Source organism: Candoia aspera, chromosome 2, assembly GCF_035149785.1.
Source record: "Candoia aspera isolate rCanAsp1 chromosome 2, rCanAsp1.hap2, whole genome shotgun sequence".
NCBI classification, from domain to species: domain Eukaryota; kingdom Metazoa; phylum Chordata; class Lepidosauria; order Squamata; family Boidae; genus Candoia; species Candoia aspera.
In genome coordinates this window covers 177,208,581-177,233,520 of record NC_086154.1, presented here as the reverse complement: position 1 = coordinate 177,233,520, position 24,940 = coordinate 177,208,581, and the positions used below count along the sequence as shown (strand labels likewise).

Genomic DNA, 24,940 nt, shown 5'->3' with positions numbered 1-24,940 from the left:
GAGAATGGTGTATAATTGAAATCCTTATTAACTTGTTGGCCTGCATCTTTGCATCTGATTTTGCAGGGAATATTTGTACTCCTCTTGTGACTGGCTGATGGAAATTACAGAGAAGGCTAGCACCCACAGGGCCCTTGGAGCCCCCAGTCTGAGAGACAACTATATAAGCTTAAAAACAGCAAAATCCATGCAAAGAACAACTGTGAATAACCTTTTAAAGTCTCTTGCTCTTTTCTTTTAATTAATGCAGAAAAAAACGCTAAAAAGTGGAAAATTCATTTAATTGCAGTGAGAAGGAAAATGGGTGCTGTGTGGTCTGGAGGCTTCAAATTCCCTGTAGCCTGAGATCAGCCTTTTTACTAGGCTAAAACTTCCCAAAGAGAAGGACCCATTGCTGCTTTGAAATACCCTGGTAACCAGAATGCAGCCATTTTTTGCCAGTGTTGACTTTGCAGGAAGGCAGGAGCTACTGCAGACTGTAGACCTATTGCTTGCTGACTGTGGTGCCACTTCTTGGCATTACACAAAAACAAAAACAAAACCCAAAGATGAGGGTGTAATACAAATTATTACAGTCTGATGTGGAATGAGGGTGAACCCCTCAAAGCTCCACAGTCCTGTTTGTCCTCTGAAGTTCCTCCAGCTCCAGTTTTCTGCTCATGGCTAACTGCAGTTCCTGCTTGATCACTTCGATCTGCTTCTCCAGTTCTGAAAGTTCCTGGATCACTGAGGTCCTAGCAGTGTTCAGAGCGTCTGCTTTCCCATTGGTAGTCAGTGACCTTGCAGAGTCTCGCTTCAAGGGGGGAAGAGCTATATCGTGCCGCAGCTGTTTGAGCATCACTTCACTCGGTTTTTCGACACTGCAGATATATTTCCTTCTGTGGCAGTTGCCAGGGCTAGCAGTGTTCCATACTGAAACCTGACTGTTCCTGGGACTGGCCCTGCAGAAAGATGTTCACACAAGGAATTAGGAGCTCATCATATATTTGTACCTACTTAGTGAGGTACACTAGGAAAAAAACCCATGTATTACTAGAAACCCAGATTACTCTTCCAGTTACGATTCTTCCTAGACCCATCATTCCAGCTTCTCCTCTAGCTACGTTTCTTTACTCTATTGTGGTTTTGGATTGCTTGTGAGCTTGTCTAATTGGATCCAACCCTGTCTGCCAACTGACCTCCAGCACATTTTCAGGCTGACCAAACAACAAAACAATCATAAACGTATTGCTGTTTTATGAATAATCCTTCTGATTGGACAAGATTGCCATCTAGCCCAGCATCTTGCTTTCCAATTATGGCTCCTCAGATGCTTACAAGAAGTCTGCTAGCAGCTTATGGAAGCTAAGGCCCCATATCCTTGCTCTGTCTTTCCAGGAACTGGGGCATGAGGCTAAATTACAGAGAATCTGGCCTTCTGGGCCGAGTTTTAATTTGCAAGGATGGACAAGAAGAATGGTAGAAACACCAAGTTGGGATGAGCCTTGGAGGAAACTGGCCTTCCAGAGGTCACTGAGTTATATCTTCATCAGTGGGGTTAGCTGGAAATTGCACATGATACCTGAAAAGCCATAGATTTCTCAACTCCTATTTTGGCTGAGGAGGGGTTTCAAGCATTTTTTTAAAAAGCTACATCCCGTGTGATCTTTTTCTTTATATAGAGAATTTTGACTTTTTATTTTGGATGCTTTGAAAAAAATGCAACTCTACATGTATGGTATTGAAAAAAAGCAGCTTTCTGAAAAGTATGTGACTGAAGAAAGCATACTGGTTGTGTTTCTCAGGGACTGTAATATGTCAGCAATTTTGTTTCAGCATTACTCATTTCTATCTTTCATACACAATTATCTAAAAGCATAGATCAGAGTTACTGAGGAGCAGAGGTCATTCTTAACTCTGTTTAATTGCAAATGATTTGTTATCACTGTCTCTGTGGTTTGGCAACTTGACCCCAGGTAGATTGGATAGGAATCCACCATAGAAATACAACATGGCAGAGATATTTCCATGCTGGTGCTCAAACCTTCATTCTACAGGGTTCTTGGCCCCAACATTTCAAATAGAATATTTCTTACCAAAAACCATTTAGAAAGTCACATTCACCTAGGGATTTAGTTCTGTCAGATTTCTAAAAATTGCTTTATGGTCAGAGTAGGCTTATTATACGGGACATGGGAAAAACCGACAAAGCAGGATCTCTAGAAAAATACAGGCAGGCTTGAGTCTTATTACTTGTGTCATAAAGAGTATCAGGAAGCCAAAAGCGCATCTATCAAATCTGATGCAGTGTTGCAGAGTCAGCTTGTGAATTGGCTTTAGAGAGTAGTTCAATAACAGGGTAAGCAACACAGTGGCACTGTGCAAGGTAAAAATATCAAATAAATTGTAAGCTGGCTTTGAAATAGCAAGAAAGAAATGCACATTCATAATCACTTGAAGCTGGACATCTTTCATGTTTATGGCTAAAAAGAACTGACCCATTTGTACTACTCCTATAGATAGATGCTAAGAGAGGTGTAACAGAACTCAAGGTTTTCTAAACATAGCTGTTCAACACAGCTCAACCAGCCAACTAGCTTTGTCTTGATTGAACCCTCTGATTGAAGGTTGTTTGAAATAAGTTAAATTCAAAAAAGAATCTCTGGGAAAAAAGTCAAACTTCTCTTTTTGTTTTTTGTTTTTATCTGTGGGACTTGACCTGTGAATGCCTTCAGCAGGCTATCTCAACAAGGCCTTGTGGTTCCCCTGCATTGTGATCTTTTCCTAGTCTATAATGCATGAATGAGAAGCATCTGAGCCAGCTGCCTCTTATCAGCAGAAGAAAACCTGCCTCCCACATTATGGCATCTTCAATTAAAACATGGGAGGCTGTGGTCCTCATGTCCTCTTGTGAGCTTCTCAGGAACATCTGGCTGACAATCTGCAAAGGGCATGCTGAAGTAAAAAAAAGCCTTTGATCTAATCCAGCTGTGCTCTCCCTCTGTTCTTCTGATTAAATCAATGCCCTCATTAAGCAGGCAACAGACTTTAGTTTTTGGTGTAAATACTTCCAGTTTAGAAAAAGCAGGTTGTCTTCCAGGGCCAGATTAAGGCCAACTGATGTCCCAACCACAGCCCAACTATGGTGCTCCTCAGCCCTTCCATTGCTTAACGACAAGACATTAAGACTCGATAAGTGCTGAAGGTGAAATAAGAGATTAAAAATCCAGTTTTCTTCCAGGCCATCTCCCAGGCCAGACCCCACAACTAATATAATTTTTAAAAAGTTTTTATTTAACAATAAATAGCAGTAGGCAATATATGCTAATTATTTTAGAACTAGGGCAACAGAAAAAATGCAAATTTTCAATACTTTTTAATGCATTTTAAAAATAAAATTGTTAACAATGCAGATTCAAGTTAAATAGGGCAGATAAGACAACTACACAAAATTTTACTAAAGTTGAGTGTGGCAGTGAAAGAGTTAAGGGCATGATAGCTAAGAGGAAAACTCTGTGGTGCCCCCTTCCCTTGGTGCCCAAAGCACGTGCTTATTTTGCTTAATGGTTAATCCAGGACTTCTGTCTTGCATGAAAAAGTATGTGTACGCCTCTTTTGAGATGATGCCCTGATATATAATATATACCCTGTCTTTATAAAGTACTAAAGAAAAGGTTCAGATCACTAATAAGAGCTGTCTGTCTTTTCCCTCCCTCCCTTCTCCTGCTCCTCTGGGGAGAGGAGGCTAACAGAGGGAAATGGGGGTATCAGAGAGAAAGTGGTGTCTTATCCTACCCTGATCACCCTGCAGCCCCTAACACGTTATTCCTAAAGGGCTGCGGTCTCAAACAGAAAAAGAGTTGCGGCCTGAATACTACTATGTGTTGGACCATAGTAAATCAGTCAATGGGAGAGGAACTATTATTTCAGGGAAAGTCACAGAGCTGAAGTGGATCTTTCTGATTTGTGACTATCTTGACCCCAAAATAAATAAAACTCTGCACTTTTTTACAATGTGTGACTGCATTATACAATTCAACAAAGCAAAACAAAACAAAAAAACATGTCTGGGGAATCCTTATCTACAGATGCAACTGCAAACAAGAGATTAAAGACTCATTTTTCTTACTTCTTTTCGACTGGCTTTGCTTTGAGCTGGTGCTTGTCTTCTGTAAATGAGTTGTTCAGAGCGCGGTGCAGTCGCTGGAGGAAAAACCCAAAATAAATTAATCAGAAGGGAAATCGTCCTGGCATTTTAGGCAGATTGAATATAAAATGGGGAGTCTGTAGGGAATGTAGTATGAAAATAAAACTGTTTGCCTAATTTATCACTGTTACTGAATTTTGTATCTGTATGCCAAGTTCTAAGTTTCAACTCCCCATAGTTGCTAATATTGCAGTTTAGTGAAGGGCTGTAGATTAGACGGTTGAAGTCAATCCTGAACTTTCCTAGGACAGAGCTGGGGGAGGCAGAGGCAAGGTTAGAGATTCTGCCATACAGCCAGGAGTGCTGTCAGTCAGGGTAACTAATTATATACCAATTCTGTGTTTTTAGATTGGAAATGGGCAAGGTGTGACCATCTAGATGTTAACTATACAGTACCTACGCACAGAATAGGAGGCTGGGCAGAAGGGTTGTGTTTCAGCAGTATATGTAGGGCTGCAGGTTCCCAATCCAGATGGCCACTCAGCTGAATGCAGTGAGAATGGTTTTTCATGTCTGGGACAAAGAAGCATTAACAACACTGCAAATGTAACTACTTGTTCCTCCACACCATAGAGATTACAGGAAAGAGAGGAATCAACCCAGAAGAATGCTCTTAAGGCAGAAATTCATGGCATTCTTCTCTTTTACTCAGTGAATGTTAAGCGGTACACAGAAAACAAGAGGGTGGGCAGCTGAGAAGGATAAAGCAAAGAGGGAACTAGCAAGTATGCTTTTTGTGTGTGTGTCCCTTGAGTAACAATGACTGAGGCACAGAAAGATCACCAGCAATATTTCATTGTTTCTGAGAGCTTATATTGTGGATTGAGGGAGCCTATGCAGAACATGGGTAGAGGTTAAGAACAGTCCAGTGAGCCATATGGACAACAGCAGGCCAAACCAACCCACAAGACTGATGTGATGTCTCTCTGTTGTGGCTCCAGCTCATGCTGTGCTTGGAGTAGGAAATTCACCATAGAGATGTTGATGCTCATGGTGAACGTAAGTTATAGGGCATTTTGGAATCTTGGAAATTTTAATTTGAACTTCTACACTTTTGGAATACATGTATTTATGATAATGTTTAGAAATTAGTGCCCTTTCCACTTTAATGCATATTATTTATAATATGCAAACAGATAAAAGTTTTGTACCTTCTATCCATGTAGGAGAGGTAGAAATATATTATTAAAATGGGTGTAGTATAGTTGGCATGCAGCTTTGAGACACTCTAGTTGAAATCCAGAAGATATTACTGTATTTGCAATTGCTAGATATTGTAAGTAATCCAAAACCTTATTAGGAAAAACAAATCTAAAGAAATGTAATTTTCTGTATCAGTATGTGCAACCCTGTTAACAGTCAAGGAGCTCCAAATCTTTTGAGAAAGTTCCTTTGCCGGCCAATTGTATGATTCCTGAGTCACTTTTCACAGAACTACATGATGTATTTTTCTCAACAAATAGAAACTTTTCTTAGTGAAAAGCATGCTAATTTTTAAATGGTATTCTTATTTTTGTTGTTGTTGTTTTTACTTTGTGAGTTGCCCAGAGTCCATTGGAAAGATGCATAAAAAATCAAATGAATGAATGAATAAATGCTATGCTCCTCTTCCTGCCAAATGCTATTCCACAAAAGTTCCAAAAGGATCAATTTGCAATTAATCCCAACTACTTAAATCTGAGTCTGTTTTCCAGCTTTGATAGATAGATAGATAGATATAGATATAGATATAGATATATAATTTTATCCCAGAGTTTGTTTCCTGATCGCAGTTGGGATGTGATAAGATCTCAAGAGAGTCCTGGAAATGCCATGTATTCAATCCAATCATTTCAGCAGGACTTTGGGTTCAGTCCATTCAGAATTAGATCATTCCCTTTCAGAGACTTACTTAGGCATATGTACCTGACTTGTATGGAGCCAGTATGTCATCTTGGTTTTCTTTTTAATTCGTGGTATCATAAGTCTGTATATGATATGTTCTCCAATGGTGGTGAGGATAGACAGACCAAATCCAACGCACAACATCACAAATAGCCCAGAAAAGTGCTTGATGCCCATTTGCAGGGTCTGTTAGAAAAGGAAAAGGAAATCAGTGCATGAATGATGTTTGTAAAATGGGAACACATATATAGCAATATTGATGCTTATTTTACACACCCCTTCCATTTGATTTTCTTTCCAGGAAATCCTCTGGAGTTCATTTGATGCCACATAATGGGCTGTAGCCAGAAATGAAAATTTACAGAGTCTCCATGGCACAAGAGAGTTTTAGTTGTATGAGAAATGGAATTAAACTTGGTTCCAGCATCAGGAATTCTTGAAGCTGCTGGGTCCAATCTATTGGCTGGGTTCAAACATACAATTGCATACTCAGTGATAAGGTCTGCCTGTCTTTGGGCTTACTTAGTAGCAGCGAGAGGTGGTTGCGACCTGCTGGCCGTTTTAGGTAACACACAATTCCCTGAAGCATACTATGCTGAACATTGGGAGTCTTTACTCTGGGGAGAAAGTTAACTCACCAGCAGAAGTTAATGATCTCAAGAGGAGTGCTGATGTCAAAGAGAAATTTTTTGGAGAACTGAAATTTAGAACTAGCCTTCTTTGAATCTAGCTAATTTGATTAAGAAATCTGGGATCCTGAGAAAAGGAGTCTTAGAGATCATATTTATAAACACGCATTCATGGATTTGTGAGCCAGAACTTGGATCTACAATCTTAAACATACTTATTCCACAGGGGCAGATTTTAAAACTACCACCTTGGCTATGAACAAAGTTAAAGTTACATTGCTTACTCTTTATTAAACCTAGCTAGCATCTGATCAGTTCATAACTATCTCTTCATAATAAGAATAATGAATGATGTGAATAAGAACTTAGGAGACAGACTGTCCATCAGGCCATTTCCTGCATGAGCCCACCCCCTCCAAGGAACACCCCAAGCAACTGATCCTCATGTTAATTAGTGAGATTGAGTTAAGGCATCAAAATGGAGCAGTCTTGCATAAAATGGGTAAATGGGCTTTTAACTGAAACATTTCAACGAATTGGCTGTTTTGATGAGCAGATCTTTGATTTGTATTGCATTAACCATCTTTCTTTGTTCAATGACATGCAATGATGAAATATAAGCAAAACGTACTGTAATAGTTCCTCATTAAAGCCTATCATTCAAAGATAAAATTTCAGTTGTATATTTAAGAGGAGAAAATAATTACAACACCATGGCTTGGAAAAATATGACATGAGTTACCACAGTTTGAAAAGACGTACACACTAGTGATCTTCTAAGTTGTTGGCATCATACAATATACCCATATACTCTTGAGAATCCAGAAAGGAAAAAAAAACTACTGGTAACTTTTAATTCTCTAAAAGAACCTTCCCCACCCTTGCCACTTGTTACCAGACAGTATGGTCTGAGGTTTTATGGACTAGCTTGTATAAAACGCTGTAGCTTCTTAATTTATTTTTGCCAGGGTTTAATGGAACAGGAGGGCCCTACCTGGAGTTAATGGCAAGGTTGGAGATTTGGGGAACTAAAAGGCACAGCATCCCTCCCCATTGGCTAGCATTACCAAGAACAGTTAATTCAGCAACATTTAGAGGGCCCCAGATTCCCTCCAGAGTCTGTTCTTATAAATGTTTAAAAACCTGAATGCAGTAAAACTTGTTGCATTTTGTTGTTTTGTTGAATGCCATTATCACTGTAGCTGCCCCATTCACATGCTCACACCTTGAAAGGCAGCATAGCATAGTTTGTAAGATGTTGGACTAGGAATGATCAGATTCAAATCCTCCATCAGCCATGGAAGCTCATGGGATGACTTTGACTCTCAGCTCAACCTACCTTGCAGGGCTGTGGTTATAGGGAAAATTGGAGGAGGGAGTGCAATGTATGGCACTTTGATTTTCTGAAGGAAAGATGGAAATAATCTAATAATTATTTAATACAAACAACACCTCTTTGTCTCCAAAAGATCCCAGATTCAACTGCAAGGAGAAGTGGATAAACCCATCTGATATCCAGGAGAGCCACTTTCTCCTCATTGCATCTTTTACCAATGTATTTTTTCTCTGTTTGAAAAAAAATGTCTCTGTTTACACAGACAGCCTTTTCTCAAAAACCATCTGATTATCACAGTTAGCAGAACAGTACATTATAACTGTACTTCTTAGAACTGAAAAACAAAAGATATATCATTGGTTTCACTCACTTAGTATGAAATCAGTAATCTTGTCTTTCAATTAAAACTGTACATATAATGGCAATGCATTCTTGACCACCCTAACCTTGTGCCAGATATAGGCAAACATTTTTTACACTGAACCTAAATTCTGTCGTCCTTCTCCTTCTCCTTCTTCTTTTTTTTTTCTAATATACGGCCTGAGAAGAAATTCTTTAAATCTCCCAAATCAGAAAGTGTGCATATTGATCTATGTGCATTACCTAAGTTTTTTTTTATTCATGTGATTTAAACCTCTTTATATTCCTTTTCTTACTTTCCTGGACAGTAGAAAGTTCATATATCAATAATCAAATGACATTTCTCTTAGGAGAGCCCATTCTTCAGAAGGAACAGATAATGATGGTGGTCTTAACTGTAGTGCTGCAACCCATAATTTATTTTTAATCAGGAAGAGTTTAAGAAAAAAAAAAACCTCTTCCTACTTGACCGCTTGAAGTGGGCAGAGTTAGATAAAGGTATGGTAACATTTGGAGAACCTTTAACCAGTTCTAAACTGTCTTCAGAATATTATGTGTACTCTTAGAATCAACCCATCCATCTACATTGCCTAACAGGAGAGCTGCCCCAGGAGAATTAACTCTTCATATAGTACTTCTAGAAGTCAACCGTTCCATAAAGCTAGTAGACACCTGCATGTAATAAACAGGTTTGGGTCAGAGGGCCAAAACCATCCTATTCTAGAATCCTAATCTGAAGGCATATCCAAAATATAGAGCCAAAGCACTTGATTCTTGTCAATTCTTATTTAGTCCAAAGACCCAGGGAAAACAGTCTTTGGGTGGCACTGGTAAGCTTCACTGAACAGAAACAAGCAAATGGGATCTAGCACCACTGGATGTCAAACTCAGTAATACTTTTTTGTTGTTTTTTATATTTTGTAAGCTTGATTTTATGCAGTCTAATCCTGTTCACTGGCTGGAGCTAGCTTTATAATGAAGGCAGCATTGAAGAAAAGTTTTCAGCTGAAAACTGTTCCTTTTTTGTAAAAAAAAAAGGAAATAAAATATGGCAGCTTTTTTGATTAATTAAGTAATGTGCCTAATTATTCTGTTAGTAGAGGAAAAAATATTAATCTGACAAATCTAATGACAAATCAGTGCAAATTAAGAATATATCAAAATACCTATGATTTTTTTTTCTTACAAGGTTTACATTATAAGCAGTTTTTTTCCTGATAAGGGTTACATTTTCTTTTCACATCAACCTCTTAATCTTTTCAGAGTTTTTTCTTTTTTTCCTATGCATCTCAAACTCATGGCAGCAGCATTTTTTCTTTGTTTTGACAACAGATTTAAAGAGAAATGTAAACACTGAGTGTAAGAGCACAAAACCTGCAGCTTTCAATTAAGTGACTTTAATTTAATTTACATTGATAAAGCTCTTATATTTAGACATTTTGATCTCCTTGCCCAGAATATGCTTAGAATATTTCTCTTCTGTGGGTGGGAATGACTAGTTGTGGCTAGTCAGATGTTTCTGAATTGTAACTTCCATTAGCCTCAAGTACTGAGACCAATGGTGTGGGGTGCTAAGCATTCAGTGATGATGGATATTCAGTGATATTGTAATGGTATGTGAGAAAGACCTTGAGAGATGGGGCAAAAAGATGCTGCCTAGGGAATGGACAGATAAGAGAGGGCATAGTTCACACCTGGGTAAAGGGAGGAGAAAGAGGCTTAGAAGGGACCCTCTGTAACTTCTCAAACTGTAAAGGAGTGTGATGGTCCTGATCCTTTAGCTATTAATTCAGAGATTTTTACTACAAGCCAACAAGGATATAAAAGAGTTCTTTATTAATACAAGTGATCATTCCCAATGCAAACACTAGACTGAAAAAAGCCCATGCAATATGGCAGTTACATCCTCCACCTTTGTACCAGCCCCCCCAATGAGGAATCCACTCCACAACAGACCCTCCCTACGCTCTCACAGCTCCTATACTTCCCAGTCATAAATCCTTCACTAACAAGCGGATAGGGCCATTCGTGCTGACCTTGGTGCCAGGCCATTCAACTAAACACTTCTAATCAACATTCCTAATGGCCCTGCAGGCATGCCAAACTAATTACTACAAAGCATTCCTAATGACCCTCAGGTATGCTAAACTAATTACTACAAAACCCATAACCATGTTGGCAGGATACTCCATCCTGACAAGGAGACAGCGGGAAATTTGTATTTTCAGACCTGCAAGATTCTGTTAATGTAGCCTTGCAATAAAGTAGAATTAGCTCATCTGGTTGTATTTCCTGTCTGGTCCACCTGGGAACGTTGACAGATACCTAGGACTACAGCTTCCCCACCCCAGATTTAGAGCACATTCCATAAAGGCTGGTATCAAAAAAGAGCCAACAGATTACTTGGCCAAAGCCATGACTGAATACCTGCATCATAAACCATGGTTGGTTTGAACCATAGTTTATTGAACAAAATAGGAAGAAGCCAGATTGACATTTGAAAACAAGCAAAATTATCATGGTCTTAAAAATACATTCCTGGTTTGTTGCCCATTGTTTAGGTGTTCTAGCCTTGCATCTCTTAGGTCCTAGGCAATATATGTCCATAGAAAGTCCTCAACACTCTTTTGAAAATTGCTATTGAATTGTAATTTTTGCTGTGACAGAAAGAGAAAATTATTAAATACCCATGGTGATAAATAAATATAATTTGTTGTGGTAAATAAATCACATTTATTTAACAATTTCATGTAATTTTGATTGAATTTAATTTCAGATGACATGAAAGTCTCAAGCAGAAACCAAGATCAACTGATCTGGGTGGGAAACAGAATCAGTGGGCTGAAGAAACAGCCAAACAATCTTACAGTTCTTCATCATTAAATTGTTCTTGGACTAACCTTCAAACAGAGGACACTTGCAAAGAGAGGGTTGTCCCCTGTAACACAAAGCATGCAACCACCATTCAGATATTCAGCAAACATAACTAAACATAGAGAGGAGGAAGAGTTTTGTGTGTTGTGTCTGCCCCCTCCTCCCCAAACTCTCCTTTCCTGATTTTCCTATGCTGATGCTAAACATTTGAAAAGAGTTTTGCATAGTCTCCAGTTGAACCGGTGGTGATGCCCCCATTCAATCCTGCAGAGTTGGGGATCCCCATTGCACAGAGTTGTGTAATCCCATGCAATTCAAGAAAGCTATGATTCTCATTGTTTTCACACTTTTGGGGTCAACCTGACTAGATTAGGAGTAGAGGGGATAGACTAGAGTGTGGTTCCTGTTCCTTCCACCACAATTACATTTACCAAATACCTGCAAAGGGCTCGATTAGCCACAGATTATGAAGTTTGTCAGCACATATACTGCCACACATTCCACAGCATGTCATTATCTTCCTCCACACTTTTTGCAAATAAGCATAACATAGGCCCATCAGTCAGACAAGGTATCTGAACAGAATAAGAGGCATCCGCCTGCATGTACCGGCCCCATCTCTAGTGTCCTTGTATAGGTATAGGGTCAGAATGGAAGGTGAACCCAGCATTTTTTGAGTTGCTTGAGAGGGCAAACATTATTATATTATTATTATTATAATTATGACATTGATGGGTTAGAGTTTTAATATCATGTTTTTATTATTTGTGTTGTATTGTTTGTATTATTTGCATTATTTGTTTGTTAGCTGCCTAGCATTGTTGTGATGAAGGGGGAAGTCACTTCTTTATATATTTGTTTTCTTTTTCTTTACTATATTCTTTTTTTTCTATTTTTCTATTTTTTTCTTTTCTGCACTCCCTATTTCTTCATTTCATTCGTTTCTTTTTTACTTTATATTAGTTTTTAGCTTTGTAATTGTAATTTTTAATAAAATTACTATTAAAAAATTAAAATTAAAATTTGATAAGAATTTCTGCAGATTGGAGGGGCCCATGTCGTTTGAGGACCTTTATTGTATGCGCCTGATATATACCTGGATCTCTTGGAAGAAAATGTAAATGAATTGGGGGAATAGCATTTGGGCACTCCCCAAATTCTTAAGAACTTTAGCCCTTAGAAAGGCTTGAAAGAATCCTTTGCATCCTCTCCAACTCCAACTTTCAGGATTTCTGGGAATGAGAAGCCAAGACTGCAAATCTGATATCATACCAATAGGATGCTGAAGAACCCATTACCTATTTGTCATTTCTATCCTCTGTTCTGAACATCTTCCCAACTTTTCTAACAGTTTCTATGCTCCTTGAAGTTGACTATTACTTCCCAATGGAACTTAATGACAACCAAGCAGCTGATGCATGATTAGAAGAGGCTGTTCTGGCAGAAGAAAGCAGAACATTTTGTAAAGCAAGTTTGTGTTATGAAAGAAATAAGAGCAAAGAAGAATCTTCAAATAAATACGGAGAGGATTTCATCAGGGAATAAAGTGCAAATGTACTGTGAGCTGAAAAATTGGTTATGGAGTGACCAAAAGAGTGATGAAAACCAGAAGGTGGATATTTCATTGTTTAGCAAGGTCATCACAATCAATACTTTCCTTACAGATACAGGCACGCCAGACCATTTGTCTTGTTTGACACGTCCTGGTATGCAAGCCAGAAACTTTAATCAGAAAAGATGTTAAGGGAGGGGGGGAAATCTTACACAGGTTACTAAAAACAACCAGATCCCTTTATAGAGTGTATGCAGGGAAGAACATCCTCTTTATTGTCCTTTCACCCTGGAGAGATTGCAGATATTCACCACAGAAGCTGTTACAAGGTTCAGAGTGCAATTCCACTCTGCCTTCAACAGGCTTTACCTTCAGGTCAATTGTTTGGGATGCCACAGAGGGAAACTGCCTTAGCCTGCAAGCCCCAGACAGAGGCTGTGGAGTTTTGTCAACCCACTAGCATGCTATGATGGTTTAAATTTTTAGTATTCCCTGGCTGGTTGTTTGCTATTTTGATTCTTCTTATACTGTTATATTGTTATATGCTGCCTGGAGTCATTTGATGATTAAGTGGTCTTACAAACCCAATATAGAGACAAACAGATAATGTCCCTGGAATCTGCTTATGTTATCCTTAGATCACACTGCCAACATTCATTATGGTGGTTTGCTACTGAAATTCAGATTTTTTTTCATAGAGTTAGTACTCTGAAGGGGAGTGGGTTTTTTTTATCCTGCCTCCTCACCTCTTCTCTTTCATCACAAATGCCACACCCACTACAATCTCATTGCCTTGCCTACCGTATATGTCTCTTAGCTGCAAAAGCTACAGCAAATGTGATCCTTATGCAGGGAAAGGTTGCTTTAATGATTACGTCATGGATGTTAATGCAAGAGACAAAGGGGCAAAGATATCATTTGGCATTTATTTTGCACCCACACTAATCACCAAGGGTTTTGATACTGTGGAAGCCTCCTTTGTTCTTTGTTTGGTAAATGAATTGTGCAGAGCTTCAAAGCTTCTGCTAAGATAGCTTCCATGGTGGATATAACTATACAAAAGAAACAATCTAGTCAAAATTTTCCTTGACTATTGTTTTTTATATATTGGCTGCCCATAGTAATGCCTTTGAGGTGGATGGCTATATAAATTGAAACAAACAAACTGCAATTAAGGACTGGATATGCTTAATAGATGCTCATCTAATCTGGGTTATATAGCAAGGGCAAGGAGGAAAGTAAGAATTTAAGAGAGTACAAAAGTAACTGTTGATTTTATGTCGCCCCCACCCCCAGAAAATGCTTCTTGCATGGCATCTTTTGAAGGACACTAGCATTTGGAGGAGGGATAATAAAAATAGTGGCAACAATAATGACAACAACGACAACAACAACAATAATAATTCTTCTGGCAGGTACCAAGGATGTGAGGGTTGGTGAGATGATGTTGGAAGGGTAAGGCTAGTATTTTCAACCCACAGGCTTTTCTCCTATTTTAGGAGGCATAATAAACTTATTTTTCTTGTTTTTTGGTTTAACATTTCACCAAACCTGGTACTGTTGGATATTGGATTTTAGGACAGATGCATTACAGTACATTCAAATGGGAATCACTAGTGAGCTTGATCTAGGAGTAATCTCTCCGATTCATCTCTGTGATGAGGATAAAAGCTTGGTGAGTGAGACTAGAGACTAGATGTCTGATCCTGAGCTCTTTGGAATACAACTTGTCAACTTTCAAACATTTTTATAGTTCCACTGATTTCAGTGGAAGAAATGTTAAGTAAATGCTGAACAGTATCTCCCACTGGGATTGATAAGGTTTAACAACATTTAGTTTTAGCTACGAACTAACTAGCTCTTTTGAAAGGCAAGCCACGTGACTGATGTTCCTTTGCATCCCCCAAACCTTATTTATTTAGAAGTAAGCCCATTTACTTTTTGGACATCTTTCCAAGAAATGCATATTTTACCTTCCAAGAAAAGTAAGATCTGCACAGCTTATTTATCATCTTCCCTGGAGTCTACAGTATCTTGGGAAGACCTCTTTTTGCAAAACAGCCATGCAGCAAAGCCAGAATGCAGTGGAATGCAGTGCATGGCAGTGCATGGCTAATGAGCCAACTTGTTCAGGTAGACTGCAGTGGTGAAAAGCTATACATTTTTCAAACAAGGGAGCAAGCCAAGAAAATAAACAAGCTGCGTGAGAGGGCTTTGGATAAAATCATCCAGGTAAACTCACAGAAGCAACCTTGGTGATTTTGGGAGGGTCATTTTCTCTCTCAACTCAACCCACCTCACAGGGTTGTCATGGGGGAAAATGGGCAAAGGGAGTGCTAGCCCTGAGCTGAATTAAAGGTGGGGAACAAACAAATGAACCAATTGTGTCTTTAGCCCAGTGTTTCTCAGCCTTGGCAGCTTGAAGATGTGTGAACTTCAACTCCCAGAATTCCCCAGCCAGCTATCGGTTGCTTGTGAAACATTGCTTTAGCCAGTAGTTAAGTTTTTCAAATAGTTTGTGGCCAGGCCCTGAGCTCACATCAGCAATCTGAAGCCTCTGTGTTTACATGGATGAGTCACATCTTCTTCGTTTGGAATGAAAGACCATTTAAACTGTTCCACTTCAGTCCAAATATAATCATTGTTTTAGTTTTTTAAATTAATTTTAGCCTCTTAGTGATAAATCAACGCTCATCAAACTGATTAAAGCTAATCAACTAAATGTCTTAAACGTACTTAAAGCTGATTAGAAGTGTACTTCCAATCTGTAGAAGTTTATTACTATTATTATTACAACAGTTTTCAAATGATGGGATTGCTCGATAGGGCAAAGAAAGATACTTCTCTTCAGCATCTCTAGCAATGACCAATTTGTGTAATGCTTCAAGGCTCCACTAGATATCCCTCTTCCAGAATGGATGAACTACACCTCTCCAGTTTGATCTTATACGCTCGGTTCTTAGTTTTCATTTAAGCCAATTCTGCAACAGGCCAGCTTCTAAAGGAACACCGTTTTCCATTTTCATTGAAGTGTTAGCAAAAAGGGTGTTTTCTTTTTCTTTTTAAAAGATTAATAGGCTGTCTGTTTTCAGCCCCTAAAGCTCCTTATTATAGGAGAGAGAGAATGAGAGAGAAATTACATACTTCATAAGCCAGCCTTTTTCTGGCAAAAAAAGATTTCTTCCTGTAAATGGGTATCCTGGAAGTGACAAGAACTGCTTACTGGTCCTTTTAAAACAACGTTGTCCTGGACAATGATGTTTCCAAATAGAAAGCACCAAGGGGATCACAGATCACAGTTTGCTAGGGACAAGAGTGCTACATTAAAAGCTGGCCTTTCTCCAAGAACAGTGCATTCTGAGCCACACTTTCGCTGGAGAACCTAAAACACTACTGTCTTTCAATATGCATGTTAAAATCAATGTGAAAGACATGTTCTTCTGTTCTGCTTAAATACTATTGTTTTCAAAAGGATTTTGGTCCACCTATCTTCCTGTGGATGGGTCCACAGTATGCATAACCCATTGACCAAGAGCTGGATGCAAAAATGGCCCTCTGTGGAAGTCAGCATCCAGAAGTAGCAATTTCTGAATGTTATTTCAAATGAACATAATACTAAAATGTTGGGATTACAACGTAGGTTATTATTAGGGGAGTGAATCAGTTTCCCAGTTGTTTCTCTTCCACTGTACTGATTTTTGGGTTAATAATGTCAGCTGGGAGATGAGCTTTTTGCCACGCTGAAGCATAATGAACTCAAGTGCATTCATTTTAGCATGTGACTCTGGATTAATAAAGCTGCTTACCATAGTAAACAGGATTGTGAGCACTTAGGACTGAAATACTGTAGATGGGCTGTTGATTGCAGGAATGAATTAACAGACATACAAACAGGAGTCATGGCACTAAGAGCAGGGCAAAGGGCAGTTTTATGCTCTTCTCTTTCATTAGAAATCATCTCCATGAAGTTGCATTGGTATTGGGTGAAAAAAGCTTTCCTTGACAATAAAGGATCATTCCCTCTTAGATTTACTGCTGTAGTTACTCATGGTCCTTCAAGACTGCTATTTGATTGTTTTAAAATGTTCATGTCAAGAACATTCTTCCACTTGAAACTATACCTGGTATGACACTTCCATTAAGTGAGGCTTTGTCAAAGAATCTTTAGAAAAATGGAGATCCCTAACTCTTCTGATATTGGACTGTTGAGAGGAGGATTTGGGTACCAACACAATGGCTGGAGAATTTGCCCATTTACATAGCCAGGCACAATGTTTGTTTGTTTTTTCACTGAAGGCAACTTGGTTAGGCTAAGGCAAAATACTTGCCCCAGAGTCTGAATATAAGGCACAACACCATCCGTTTGATCCAGAACAGTTTTTTTTTATCCAATAAAAGATCCATTTCAGAGAAAATGAATTTTATAGACATCTATTCATTTCTAATTCAGATTCCTCTGTATTTTGTTTCTGTTGGCCAGCTTTCCCCATCCAATTGCTTCTCAAAGTATAGATATGCAAACCCTGAAGGGGTGGGTAGATAGGAGAAACAGATTTAGGGGAGACATGAAAAGAAGGAGGGGAAATACATGGTCCTATTCTGACCCCATTTTGTGCTCACCATCTTTCCTGCCCTCCCCTTTCCTATGGTTCTATGCATTCTCATGCCATTGTCAGGAACTTACTTATAATCCTAGAATGTAAGAGATGGAGGAGATCTTTCAGATCATCCTGTTCAGGAATCTCATCCACTCAGTCCTGCAAGATGCTGACTCCTCTTTTCTCTAGTCTCTTTCCAAAGGCCATCTTCTTGCCTTGGTTCCTTCAAGCTCCTGATACAATGGCTCTGTTCATTAGCGACTATTCTAATATATATGTAAGCATCCATTCTCACATGAATGGATGAAATGAAGATTGGTGTGTGAGAAAAAGGGGCTTGTTTACAAACTTACTTGATTCACATGTAATCAAACATGCAACCTAAGATGCAGTTGGCTTGAAATGTTCATGTGCTCAAATTTTACGATCCAGTCTTCCAGTTAAAGAAAACGTGCGCGCGCACACACAGACACACACACAAAACCAGAGGAAAATGTGTCTGTTAGGACTAAGTCATGCCAACTCTGTACATAAGTGAAAATAATATAGAAAAATGAATTATTCTAGAAGAAATTTTTTGAACAAATGCACATACTAAGAACAGGAGCATGTATTAGGATAAAGGTACATGAAAAATGTTTATATACTTTTATGCAGACTTTAACAATAAGAACAAACCAGAAAACTTGGGTGGAAAGAGATTGAAATAAATACACAGTTGGAAAAATGAGAGACTCAAAGGGATGGATTTATCCCTTCTGAGTACTGTAAGGGGTATGGAACATCTCTTACCTCCGTCACAGCAAAGCTTCTTTTTCCACATGGTACCACTTTGTACCATTTGTCATGTAAGACATCCATGAAGCCGTGGGACTTATACTGGCTGATCAGTTCAGAAATATTTGAGGTCAGTGGAGAGTTTGGAGGAAGGCCAATACCGTACCCTAGCAAAAGAAAACACCAGTATTTTTTTCATTAGATGATTCTTGCCCATGCTTGGGACATAAGTGCCAAACAAGAATATCTAAAACTGTAGCTTTGGCAGATGGTCATCAAAACATGCATTGTACCCTTTGTGGATACTTGTTCCTTCTACTCACTGAACAGTAGAACATTATCCTCTAACTTGGTTCGTAGCAACGGCAACTTTTGCAGGAGTGAGAATTCTGCCTTCTCCTTTGGGAAAGTTCTGCTGTCAATGCCACTATTAGCAGATATATAAATTATACCCACCAGCAGAAGCACCCAGCCAGAGAGGCTTATGCATGAGTGGATCTGCAGATTGGGAGGTTCCTACTTGCCTATAGGCTTCTCCCAGCAGTATAAACCCACTTTGTCTTGCCTGATGCTTAAGTAGCTAACAAAGAACTGGCCATCTTTTCAAATTCCCTAGAAAATGGTTCAGGATTATGGATTAAAAGCTTTCTAACATTTGCATTGCTTCCTTGTAAGCATATCCTACTTAGATAGACAAGAGGTTCATTGGTATAATGGACTGACGGGAATTCTTCTGTATGATTACTGTAGAGGATTCTTAAGGGTTGGATTTTCATGTGGGGAGGGGGGAATTATCCATCTAGGGCCATAAAAATTAGAGATGGATAAGGTTGTAATTTTTTCCTCTCATTCTCTTAACCTTTCTCTCTTGTTTTAGCCACCCACTTCTCTCTTTCTCTCCCCCGCCCTATTTAAAAATCAATCAATCACTCTGGCCAGGAGCTTGAATTGCTTGCTTGCTGATGGCTTTCATCCATAGTTCCATCCACGGCAGCTTGTTTATCTGTCCCTTTCCAATTTATTCTCTCCCTGCAAAAGAGATTAAACTGAGGACCACACCTGGCCCTCAGTCTGCAGGTTCTCCATATATCATCTTTGTTAACATGTTTTTAATCATGTGAAAGACATCCTAAAATAGTGAAGAAAGATCTTTTGGTTTTTCATAAGGCAGTTAAAATAACAATCCAAATCTCTATAACATAATCATGGAATATAACTGTTTCTACTTCCTTCCGGTTATAGCTGCGAGTAGGTTTAATTGATTATAATTTGTTGGTCAAGTGGGAGCAGAGTAAAATTGTTGACTCTCCTTATCCCTATAAAGTAAGACAGACTTCTCATAAACTTTTTTAAAATGAGAATTTATTCATCATCACAATCAGTACAGCACCCAAAATTAGTAAACAGTATAATATCAATATAATTAGTGCAATATACAATAATACAAATTTATTTTGAAAATTTGCATTCTGATGCTGATGGCTCTACACTGATTAATCCACAAAGGCCTTTCAGAAAAGCCAAGTTTTTATGAGGCTCCAGAAGGCCATGAGAGAATAATCTGCCACCCTTGCTTTGGGGCAGCAAGCTATTCAAAAGGGGGGAACTTCAGAGAATCCACACTGCTGAGTCCCCTCCATCATACCTCACATTAGGAGGGGCCCTCAACAGGTGCTTCCTGGTCACCTGGATTGGATAACGCGAATCTATCTAGAAGAGGTGGTTTCTTAGCCAGCTTGATAAGCTCATAATATATTTGACAAGTTTTCCAAACATTTGGATATTTTCCCCACCTTTTCCTGAGTACTGTCAACCTACTTTCATATTCCTTGAAATGTAGTTGCCAGGAAAAATCCCAGCTGCATTAGGTCTGATCTAATTATAAAATTCAGTGTTTGTCTCAGTGTCTCTCAGAGTTTCCTGAGATATGTTAGTTGGATAGTTGAATCAGAATACTTACAGCTTTGTTTCTGCTATCAAGAAACATATCTCCTTTCAGTATCATTATTTAAAACACTAGTTTTTGTACACTAGTATCTAGCTACATGGTAACACCTACCCAACCTAAGAAGTTGGCCAAGTAGTTACTACTTGGATGGGACACTACTGAAAAATATCACATGGAGCTAGAAAGAGTATCTAAGAAGTTGATAGCAAACCACTTCAATACTGTGGCTAAGAGAACTATAAGGTCAAGTCCATGAAGTTACTACAAGTCAAGACCAACTTAAAGAAAATGTTATCTTTTTACCATACTGCTGTCTTAATTTTGATCTTTGTCCAAATAACATAACATTCTGTACCAAATACTGTACCATTAAAATGAAAGGAACCATTTCAACCCACTCAGTTCCTCATATGAAAAGATGAATTACAAATCATGTGCCAGTCCCAATCCTACAAAAGGTGTTAAGATACAAGGTATCTTAACTGACTTAAGTCAGCTGACTTCTCCAAAACACTATTCCAAAAATTTTACAAAATGTGCAAAATCAACACCATTATATTTCCTTCCCTAGCTTTAAATGCATTGTAATCTAATACAGGATCCTGTAGTATAAAACCAGGGAATGGGAGATATGGTAACTATATGTTGCTCAAAAGTTTCTATAAGATTCCCCCCCCCCCATTTAGTTGGTTGATTTATTTGTTTCTTGTTCTTTCTAGGATGTCTCCGTGAGCCATAGAACCAAACAATAGCTTCTGGCAAAATGAAATATAAATGAGTTTTTTCCTATTCTGGTCAAATCAACAATAATGAAATTATGCAGATGGAAACCTCAGCAGAATCACCATCTTTAAGCATCTTCTACCTGAGCAGTTTTATTTTCTGTAATAGTACTACTCTATAGTAAGTGTTGTAATCAGCATTTGATAAAATTGCATATACTTTTATGACTGTGCATGTGCTCATGCGTTTTTATCCCCACACACTATCTGTTATCTTGGTATTTTTCTGTGTATACCTGTAAAGGTTTTTTTCTTCATCATCTGTTGAATGTCCATCTTTGTAATTGACAGGTTATGTATGGAAAACACATATATGTGAAATGCATGTTCCTTGGCATACAGAGACCTTTTGAAACATTTTGTAAGGTCCTCATCAATGGGGGCTGGGACTGTTACATCAACACTATTTCTGACTCAGCTTCTTGCTTGCAAAATCTTGACATTCATTCCTGCTTCATATGATGACATGGTTCTAACCTTGATTTTTTGTTGTTGTTTGATCACACTAAAGTGTGACAAAATGCTGATAGAATGGAATAAGATGGCAGGAACCAGTTATACAGTAAATGATCAAATGTAGACCTATGAAAAGTAGTTGGCATTGACAAAATTGGGATACTCATCTAAATGTATGTCATGATATTTTCTCCATCGTGAGTCACTGTAATTCTTCAGTCTGATAGCCTCAGAGGTGTTATGACTCAGCTCCCAGAACGCTTTAGTCATCAGAATCATGCAGGTTGAACAATTCTTTAAGTTTAGTCTCCAATGTGTTTTGAGCCCAACGGATTAGGGAAGTCTGGTTTAAAGAGTCTTTCCTGGGGTAAATAAATTGGGCTCAGAAGCAAGCACAATCTGAGATCAAGCTACAGCTTAGAATATTTTTTCCTTTGTATCCATTTAACTGAGTTTAAATGGAGCTTGAGTATGCTTTTGGATTCATGACTGCTATAGAAACTCAAGTGATCTCTGCAGCCAAAAGTGCCCACTATCAGCTTCAGTTATCAGCTACACTTTTGCCTGAACCAAAGTAGCCTAGCCACTAGCAATATTTACCCAAGTGTAATGTGCTTTATGCGGACCTACCCTTCTATTTGGTCCATAAGGTACAGCTAGTCTAGAATGGAGCTTTGCAGGAAGCCTGAGCTAAGTGGTCTCTGCTGGTCTCTCTTAAATTATAAAATATTATAATCTTAGATTATAATATAAACCTATATTAATGCCCATATCCCCCGAGCTTATCTGAAAGGGGCAGTTGCAGTCCAGAGATGGCTAGAAACAAATATATTAATTTTCCAAAATACCCAGTAAAATGTCATTCTGGAGCACTGAGAAAGTTAAAATGGAAGCTCCTGATCTGGGAGACAGACAAGTATAAAGACTGATGAGCCTTGCAGAGACCTAAACATCTGCCATTGGATATCAGGCACTGATGCTGGACCTCCATCCTTCCATCCCATTCCTCCTTATCACTTGTTAGGTCGTGGGTTGAAGGAAATTCAGGACTTTGATCTGTCAAACTATCAGCACTCAGCTTTTCAGAATGAGATCTCCTCTCTCAGTCATTGTATAATCATAAATTTGACTTTGCGATTAATGCAATTTTTGTCATGGTTACTGCTGTTTCTGATTGTGTGATTTTATGCTGTTTTCTCTCCCAATGGCTTTTCTGCTTATTTGTTGTGAACCATCCTGTGAGTTTTACATTAACATGCTCACATAATAAATATGGGAAACAGAGGTTAATATCCATGTACCCATCTGGTAATGACCATGGCATATGGAAGATGAAATGTAAAAGGAGTAAATGATGAGAAGCATGAATTAACAAAGTGAAATGAATTGTGTGTCAGTGAAATGAAGAGAAAGAGGAAGGATGAATAATATCTCAGTGAAGGTGGTCTGATTTTATGTAACTCAGCTGATAAATACATGCAGGGAAGTGAACATGTAGGTTATGAAGAAAGGGCTAAAATATATGTTAGAAAAACTGGAGTGATGTCATCTAGATGGTTGTGAATGCACGTGAAGGTTGAATTTATAGGTTGGTGATAATCACATGTACATTCTCATGAACAGTAATAATGGGAAAATGGGAAAAACTGCAACATTCTGAATGAATGTGATCTGGGGAAAAGTTATTTTGTGGGGAATATGAATGTGGGGAATGTGACTGGATAGATGAAAATGAGACGAGGGAGCACAGAAAAAGATACTGGGTGGTTTGGAGACCCAAGAGTAAATTAGAATGGAGATAGCTTGGTGAGTATCTACTTAGAAAAAAAGTCTGCTTCTAATATGTGATTTTAGCATAAGTCTTTTCATAATTACAAATGGAAAAAGAATGAATCAAAAGCATGCTTGATTTGATTATTTATGAGGAAAGACTGAGAGAATTAGTGAAGGATTCAAGCATGATGACAGCTTCTGAACATGGGACAGACCATTGTTTGCTAGCATCAGGAGTGCATCTTGGGGGAAAATGGAGGTGGAAGCAAAGGAAAGAAATGAAAGAAATTAGAATGAAGGTTCAGAAGACAGATTATTCTCCCAACAGAATGAGTGGAAAGTGGATGCATGGAAGGTGGATGTAGAAGCTGTTTGGAAAAGAGGAGAACAGAGTAACTTCCTGTGAGTGCCATGGCAAGCTGACATCCTGCTGGTAGTGGGACTGCATTTATGAGGAGAATTGAGGCTGGATGCTGGATCCAGGCTGGTGAAATCTCTCCAGAGGAAGGCAAGATCGTTGAGATTATCCACGTGACTCTGTACAGCTGTTCCAGGAACTGCAGTTTTGTGGTCAGCTTATGAGTTGAGTGGCTGGGAGTCAGGATTCCATCAAGATCACACTTGTAATGCAGCCTTTTATGGACTAAACTTGACCGAGCCTCATTTCATAACCAATTTTTGGATTATTATTATTATTATTATTATTTGTACTGGAGACATTAAGACTCTTCAGATTGGCCAGATTTTACTGTATTCATTGGGTGAGTTCCCTTCTCCTTAGAGGAAGATGGTGTACATTTGATTTTAACTTTTGTAAATATATGATTTTTTTTGGATTATGCAGCAAAAGCGTGCTTAGAATATGGATTTCAGAAAGTTAACAATGGATTAAGGGTCCAGAGAGATTTGGAATTATAGCTTTGAATTAATTAGAAGAAATTTTCTCATGGGAAATGGCAATTGTTTTGGGTTTGAAATATAAGGGGACCTTGAAGGTTGGACACTTGAGGGAGTTAGAGGAAAAAGAAAAGAATGGAATAGGAATCTATGACAGGAATTTTTAAAAATTGGTCTACCAAACTTTCTGGTAAGTTAGGCAAATTTCTTGATAAGATGGACAAACTTCTTGATAAGATGGACAGAGCATGTTGAAATGAAGTTACAGAACAAGAATAAGTTGCAATGGATAATTTTGAAATTATTTTGAAGGGGGACTTAAATGTGATAAGGAATGAGGAGGATATGGAGAAATATATGGACACACAAATGGATCTGATGGATGACTTATTCCCTAAAGGAGATGCACAACCACTGAACCAGAAAACTGATTTGGATAACTTTTTCTTACTGGATATACAAAAGAGTTCTGTTAAGGTCTTGAAGGACTTATTAGAAGTGACAGGCAAAAGGACAAACTTTACTTATTGGATATACAAAAGAACTCTGTTAAAGTTCTGAAAGATGTTTGGCTTAAAAAGCAGTTCAACAGAAAACTAGCTCTGGGACCCTTTCTGAAGGGGTTAAAAAGTAAGATGCTTAAAAATTCAGGGAAGGAATACAAGGTCGTCTTATCTGATCAGGGCTAAAAAATTAAAAATAGTTATATCTGGTTGCTCTTACTGGACTTTTGCTGACAAATAACGATTGACAAAGCATTTCAATTTTGTTTTTTACTTAAGAGATGAGCTATGGGGTGAAGAGTGACTGTTTTCTACTTAGAGACGGTGATAAGCTACTAAAATTGTCTTTACTTGCTGGGATGAAGTTACTCCTTTTTTTCTTTTT

At 38.4% G+C, this 24,940-nt stretch overlaps 1 protein-coding gene across 1 annotated transcript in view; it reads right to left on the bottom strand.

Annotated features, from left to right (window-relative positions):
• Positions 1 to 274: 274 nt before the first annotated feature.
• Positions 275 to 24,940, bottom strand: part of GRIN3A (glutamate ionotropic receptor NMDA type subunit 3A) — a 129,842-nt gene continuing 105,176 nt past the window's right edge. The window contains exons 6-9 of the mRNA XM_063296691.1: positions 18,212 to 18,363; positions 6,092 to 6,256; positions 4,109 to 4,182; positions 275 to 941 (exon numbers count right to left, since the gene is read on the bottom strand). Coding sequence (XP_063152761.1) covers positions 602 to 941; positions 4,109 to 4,182; positions 6,092 to 6,256; positions 18,212 to 18,363 — 731 coding nt within the window. The 3' untranslated portion in view covers positions 275 to 601. The remainder of the gene's footprint in view (positions 942 to 4,108; positions 4,183 to 6,091; positions 6,257 to 18,211; positions 18,364 to 24,940) is intronic.